General features: G+C 35.3%; 1 protein-coding gene across 1 annotated transcript; it reads right to left on the bottom strand.

The window, feature by feature from the left end:
- Positions 1 to 497: 497 nt before the first annotated feature.
- LOC141350129 (pregnancy-specific glycoprotein 22-like) lies at positions 498 to 4,651 on the bottom strand. Its single transcript, XM_073854607.1, has 3 exons — positions 4,410 to 4,651; positions 1,437 to 1,751; positions 498 to 869 (listed from the first exon to the last, which is right to left on the bottom strand). Exons 1-3 carry the CDS (start codon positions 4,456 to 4,458, stop codon positions 625 to 627), a joined length of 609 nt encoding a protein of 202 aa, XP_073710708.1. The 5' UTR covers positions 4,459 to 4,651; the 3' UTR covers positions 498 to 624.
- Between the last annotated feature and the right edge of the window lie 2,451 nt (positions 4,652 to 7,102).

Genomic DNA, 7,102 nt, shown 5'->3' with positions numbered 1-7,102 from the left:
AGCATTGGGGGTTGAATAATTTTGAACACAACTGTAAATAATCACAACTTGCTCAAATTTTTACCGATTTTCAAACGGTTTGTTTTTTTACAAATATTATTAACGTGGCTATAATTCTGGATGCTTTAACATTTTCATGAATTTTTTTTCTTTTTAGTATAAGTATGCAGTGTCATAGGTACATCTTTGACGTTATAACAAACCAAACCGTTTGAAAATCGGTAGAAAATTAAGCAAGTTATGGTAATTTAAAAGTAGCTGCATCATTAAAACTTAATGCTACGAGTGAGCGGGCGCCCCGTGGCAAGATGGCCGCCAAAATGCGGACGTTCCAATTGGCCAGCAGCGAGGGCGAGATATCTAGCCTTTATACATATCTATGCTTGTACCTTCTCCTGAGTCTGATGTCTGTCTGTGATTGGTCAGTGAAGAGGTCAGATGTGAGGTCACAGATGCAGTAGTTGTTCCTGTAATCAGACACAAGAATCATTTCTCTGAACCCCAGAACACATTGACACAAGTCATGAATTGACTAATACACCGCATCACTGTTAACAATTAAACCTCCAGATCGGAGCATTAATTCATCTCACTCATTTTAGTAAATTAGTCAAGATTCATAGTTTAAAGCTCACCGGGACAATAGTTTACATTGGTGCTATTCTCTCCATGACTGATGTGGTTCTTCACGCTGCAGATGAGGTTTCCAGAAGTTTCCTTGTCCAGATTAATGGTGGTCTTATTTTCTTGTGGTAGTGGTTGTCCATTCAGAGTCCAGTTGAAGAAGAGTGAATCCCCATCAGAAGAGCAGTGTGCCCAACTCACCCCACTGATGCATTCGACTGACACTTTCACTGAGCCAATAGGAGCTGAAGGGAGGGACGCATCACAATCACATGATGCAACACACGCAGGGTTTAGAATGACATAGTTGTATACTACTCATACTGTTTCTGTACAGCATGCTCATATCTGTTTGCATGGAATACTAAATAAACAGGTGCTGTCTACATCCAAAGCATCCTGATCCTGTACTGTACTGTAATCAACTCTCATTTCCAGTATGGTCCAGGTCGTCAAGGTTTAGCTGATTAACATGATCCTGTTATGCTGTAACAGCATTTTTTATCTAAAAAAGCATGTTTATTTAGACTGTTATGAAAGAGAAATTTTCTTGCCAAATGAAAGGAGCTTTTTAGTGAAATACACCTGTAAAATATCAGCAACTGGGGGATAACTGGACACAATTTTGCAGAATTAAACATCTCATGTAATGTAACACCAATGTAACATGAATGTGTAACAAAAAATATTTCTGCATAATACACACTTGTTTAAGAATTTAATTAATAAACAGTTTATGCAGTGTACACAGTGTAGAAAAGATCTCTAGAGAAAGTATGATAGTATTTATTCTGATAGAGAGTTACTTATACCTTCAACATTCACTTGAAGTCCTTGTGTAGGTATTTCTTTGCCCAGTGAGTCAATAAGCATTAATGTGTATCTCCCTGAATCTGCTCTGGTCACACTGTTTATAATCACAGTGTCATTGCCGATAACGTCAGATCTGTTACTATAAAAATGAAATTTAATGACTACGTTATTCTGTATTTTACAAATCAAACTCTCTTCTTTCTTTAATTCCAGTTTAATTATATGAATATCCTGAAACATCCGTAGAGAGAGTTTGTCTCCCAGAGCTGCATAACAGGGTTTAGTCTGCATAAAACTGCAGATCTGATCCACACCTGTAGACCAAAACATACACAAAACAACTTTTATTATACAGTTTTTTACAATCACTTTGCTACTATTTTCAGAACATTGATGTCATTTTTCACAACTCTAGACACAAAACTCACAACCAAAGATCAAAATGCACATTTTTCAAAACTCTTAACTCTTTTCTCAATTGCTTGGATACAATACACATAAAACTTGGATCATTTGTTCATTCAACCAAAATCACATGTTCAATATGACACAACTTAAGATCAAAGTACTACTGTTTCAAAAGGCTATTCACACATCACATTTCAAATAAGTGTCTATTCATTTTCTTACAATGATCTAACTATCAATCAATACAACTGCCCAAAATGATAAGTAACTGTTGCATTATTCGTAATAGTTGTATGGAAACAGACAAAGAATCTTCCATGTTTACTGAAAATCATGAAAGTTTCAAAATAATGAGGTTCATTGTAACCAATAAGCATGGAGCATGAACCAATTATCACTGTACTGTATAGATGCAGGCCCTTGTAATTGCTTGTCCAATTCTGCCAACTTGTTACTGATGATTGAGTGCAGATTGTGAAATGATGTGACCTATGTTGTGATTGTACTGTAGTGTTTTCATCAATACATTACAAACTTTGTTCAATGATTCCAATGTGTCTGTCGTATTCTCTCTACTACTGCAGTACTTTTACAGATATGTATTTGCTCTACATGTACCATAATGAAATCTGTATCACCAATTTTGTTCTACGATATTTAATGATTGTACAAACAATGACTTAGTGAAACTATCAGTTGCTTGTGTGTGGGTGATCTATAGTTATGTTTCCATGGTATTTCACAGTAAATTTGTGTTTTGAAACAATGATTGTGCAAGTGCAAGATGTCTTTAAAGATGTGAATGCACAATGCAATGTTTTGAACACTAGACAGCCTGTGTTACAAGTGATTACCGTTTTGAGTTTTGTATCTAGAGTTGTGAAAAATGACATCAAGGTTCTGAAAATAGTAGCAAAGTGATTGTAAAAAACTGTAATAGACAGACTCTAAGGGACAGTTTCCAGGACAGGGATTAGACTAGTTCTAGACTTAAAAAAAAATTTAAGAGCTGTCCAAACCAAAAACAACTTGCACTGACATTGTCACGGTTTAATCTGTTTTCTATTTTGTGTCTGCTACTGATTGTTGTCACATGGACATTTCCCTCATTATTCATCAGCACAGCTGTTACTTATTTCACTTGTGTATAAATGCCCTGTCTCTTGTCTTGTCAGTCGCTGGATCATTGTCTCTGAATGTCCCTGTAACTAGTGTACGTCTTAGTTCCTGTTCCCAGTTTTGCCTGCCTGCCTGCCTGTTTGTTTGTTTATTTACCGTTCAGTGTTCTAGTGTAGTAATGCAAAGTCTGATTCAATTCCGCGAATTGACTCTTTTCAGATAGTTCGGTTCGGCTCATTGAACCGTTTCAAAAAGCTGATTCGCCGGTTCCTGAAGTCATCAAGAAATTACATCACAACACATTTATTTTCTAACTACTTGTATCAATGAAACATTCAAATAAAGTCGCTTGTGTCAACACATTAAAACATTCAAATAAGACGTTTTTCCTAAGGCATAGCTAATTTATTGCCTTTAATTCACAAGTTAGTAATGTTTGTGGTCACAGTTTCAATCACAGGTCATAAATGCATGATACATCTGACCAGTTTTGACTACCCTACAACTTGGATAAGATTCCTAAAAGACATTGATGCACAGTTGTGGATGTGTTCTACATATCCTAAGTATAAAGAATAAATAAACTTGTCTTTTAAACCCATTGGTGTTCCTTAAATAACTAAAATATGATTTGCATGCACAATAAATCGTTCTAAAACTAAAGCTTTTTAATAAAACAAGCTCATCTGTCAGAATCCTCGGCAATCCTCGCCTCTACAATCATCGACAAACTTTGTTCGGTTCTTTTTGAATCCGACGTGCTATTTCGGCTGTGCGTTCTCGGAACCTATGGCCAAAACTAAAGATCGATTTGTGAACCGGCTCGACCGGTTACTTCCTGAGAACCAGCTTTAAAAGAACGATTCGTTCAAGAACCTAACATCACTATTCTAGTGTATTTGTTAGTAAATGTTCATCTAAAGAACTTGCACTTGCGTCCTACCTGTTTCCCGTGTTGCGACAAACATATCTTAAAATACATTAGTACTCTTTGTTTTGCCACAAAATGCACACAAATAATGTTTTCTGTAAGGCATGTTTGTTAAAACAGTTATATTTTAGGCCTAGTCCTGGCTTAAGATAATCCCTGTTTGGGAAACCACCCCTTTGTTTTCTGCTAATGTAATTATTACTCTCATCATAATTTAAAACCAGCAAAGCAAAATATTACAAATTAACTCACATGATTAAAACTTTAACATAAAGATATGTATAAGACATACATTATATTTGATCAGTTGAGCATCTGATCTCAGTTCTATTTTGTCAAATGGTGCAGGTGTAAGTGGTTACAACTTGGTACTACATAACGCCAATTGACAAATGAGCTATGATTACAAGCCAATTAACCAAATTTAATGCATTTTAGCACCATCTTTTTTGTGTATAGCTGCCCACATGTGATTAAAACAGCATTATTTAACTTGAGATGATCATTTACTTACATGAGCCAGCCTGAAACAGAACCAGCATCAGTACAAAGATGATCAACATTTCACTGAAGTTTCCAGAAGTCCATCAACAGTGTAAAAACACTGAAGCAGATTGTGTAGTATGAAGATCTTTCAGTCGTGTTTCTCACTCTGACAAACCACATCTGCTTACAATGGACTCACAGCCTTTACTGAGAATCAGGAAGTTTTGTCGGAAATTATTGGTCAACAGTTTTCACCAACAGACTGGGCAAGAAAACAGAAGTATAGAACATGTCTTTACAAGAAATGTTTATAAAACGCCATATAAAATCACTTGCTCATGTTCCTTTAATAATTTATAGACCCTTTGCAAACACGTGACCTAGACCACGTGACGACGCCATGCTGGATGGCAAAATCACTGACGCACTAGGTTGATTAGTAATAGACGAGCGGGATTTTTGATTAGTTTTAAACAGTTTAAATATATATTACACTAAAATACATGGATTCTTATATTAAGGAAGTTGTTGTGCCGTTATCGGTCGAGGTGGGGCATTTGGTAGGTCCTCACAAATAGCGCTATTTAGAGAAAGAGATAGCGGGACTGGATACCGACCCTTACCTTCTTCCTCCTTCAATTTTCACGGACCTCATTAAACGCCGAGTCTGCCCGACTTCAGCCCGCATGATTTGTACCACTATGTGGTAAACGGGATATCCCCATACACTGGTGCTGATCTGCTTTTAAAAGTCTGCAGAGCTGCCAACTTCTGAGTTTAGCTTGGAGTGAGAGTTTTTTGGGGGGTGGGGGTTTGTGGTAATATTTTTTTATACAAGTCCTAACCATTTGCCAATTGATAATAGTATCGATTTTAGCTATTTCTGTGTTAAATAGTTGGAAAAGACTGCGTTAAAATAGTTCACAATACAAATCGAATCATATTTTAGAAATTACATTGAAATAAAAGCTTTTACGGAGTTTAAATGCCTGAGATTAGAGTCTTTACTATTATTTTATACACTTCTATTATGCTTTCCTTCTGATAAAAGTGCCAAAAAAGTTCTTAAAATCTAATGAATAGGCTACTAGTCTCTGTAAAATGTATAACTGCTGATAACAGCAGCTTTGATTCAGTTTACCCACTGAGAAAGAGAAGCTTAAAGTGATGATTTGTGATTGGTGATAGAGGGACTGTAACAATCAAATAAACCAAATGAGTAGTTTAATATTAAACTAAAGCAACAGATAATGTGTATGTCAAGACCATATAATTATATTTCGTATATATTATTGTTTATAGATGTCAAATATCAATTGACTTTTTTCTCTTTTATTAAAACCTGTCACCGCAAACATCACGCAGGCTTGTACTGCTTGCAAACATGCACACGCGAGTGATGGTTGATTAAAATTGCTGTTTTCTGAGGGTATCTGCGTGCGTGGAATCCGGGCAATTCTCTGCTTTTCATCCGAGACAGGGGTAGCTGCAGCTTGGAGCAATGGGCGTGGCAAGAGGTAGGGGCGTGGCAAGAGGTAGGGGCGTTGTAAGAGGTTTCTCATTGGTCAAAGGAGCTTCCTCCTGGCAACTGCGTTGGCCAATCAGCCGTAACCATAGTTATACGTTATTCCTTTAGCTAAAAAGAAATCGTAATTTTCTTTTGAAGGAAAGAAGATGATGGATATAATACATGTGCGATATAATTTGATGGTCTCTTTGCTTGACGTCTTTTCAGCTTCAGGGTTTATTTAATTGTTGTTGACAGATACATGTTACAGTGAGAAACATTAATGACTGCGTTTGCATCGAAGACATCCGAGTTATGTCGATGTCCCTTCTGTGCTCTCAGTAGACCTTGTGAATATCGAAAGAAACAAAGCCATTTGCAAAGCCACAGATTTCGCGCGGTTCGTCATGAAGGGGGTCACTGTGCGTTCTATTTAGATAGAGAGTTTGATGGCTTCTGTTCGAAGGAATGAGTTTTGAACACAAGAACACAAGCCTTTGATGACAACTTCAATTGACGTTTCAAAAAAAATATTGTAAAAATGACTGAATAAATGTTTTTTTTATTAAATGGTGTTTGTTTTGCTTAATTGATTAATGTCACTTAAAAGAAGTTTATTAAACCGTTTTTACATCATTTAATAATTATATGGTGAGTGTTTGATCAAACACGTATATGCCTTAATACAGCCAAAACATTTGTTGTACCATTTTTATAAAAATAACATTACTTTTAGAGACATTTTTATCTTTAAAATAATAATTTGTTTTTTAATGATATTTTATTTTATTATTTAGTTCAAATACAGACATTTCAAGTATAATGCAATAAAAAACGATGAATACAAAGCAATACAGCTCAAAATGTTTAAATCGGAGAATAACAAGTATAACATGGAAAATACAAATGAATACAAAAATAAAAGTTTATGAATCAAAGTAGTTATAGATATTTTCAAAAACTTTTTGTTTTGTGATCTCATGTTTGAAAGGGTTTCCAAGTATACTGCGAGGTCTTATAAAAGTTAATATAGGAGGGTTTCTTTTATTTGTGTATTATGCATATAAAACGTCGACAAAATAATTGAGTTATATAATTTTTTATCAGAAAAATATGGGTTTTGGAAACAAAGTAAAATGTCATGAGGTTCTAAATTCTAATACTGGAAATTTCTATTTTAGGAATATCTATTTTGAAGTCAGTCCAAAATGAAA

This window comes from Misgurnus anguillicaudatus, chromosome 16 (genome assembly GCF_027580225.2).
Source record: "Misgurnus anguillicaudatus chromosome 16, ASM2758022v2, whole genome shotgun sequence".
In the NCBI taxonomy this organism is placed as follows: domain Eukaryota; kingdom Metazoa; phylum Chordata; class Actinopteri; order Cypriniformes; family Cobitidae; genus Misgurnus; species Misgurnus anguillicaudatus.
The sequence above is the reverse complement of the archived record's forward strand: the minus strand, read 5'-3'. Positions and strand labels throughout refer to the sequence as shown.

Coding starts and splice junctions, on each gene's coding strand:
- LOC141350129 (XM_073854607.1), bottom strand. CDS start 4,458: ATGTTGATCATCTTTGTACTGATGCTGGTTCTGTTTCAGGCTGGCTCA. Junction 1,752..4,409: donor TCTGTTTCAGGCTGGCTCAT/GTAAGTAAATGA, acceptor TTTGGTCTACAG/GTGTGGATCAGATCTGCAGT. Junction 870..1,436: donor ACTTCAAGTGAATGTTGAAG/GTATAAGTAACT, acceptor CCCTCCCTTCAG/CTCCTATTGGCTCAGTGAAA.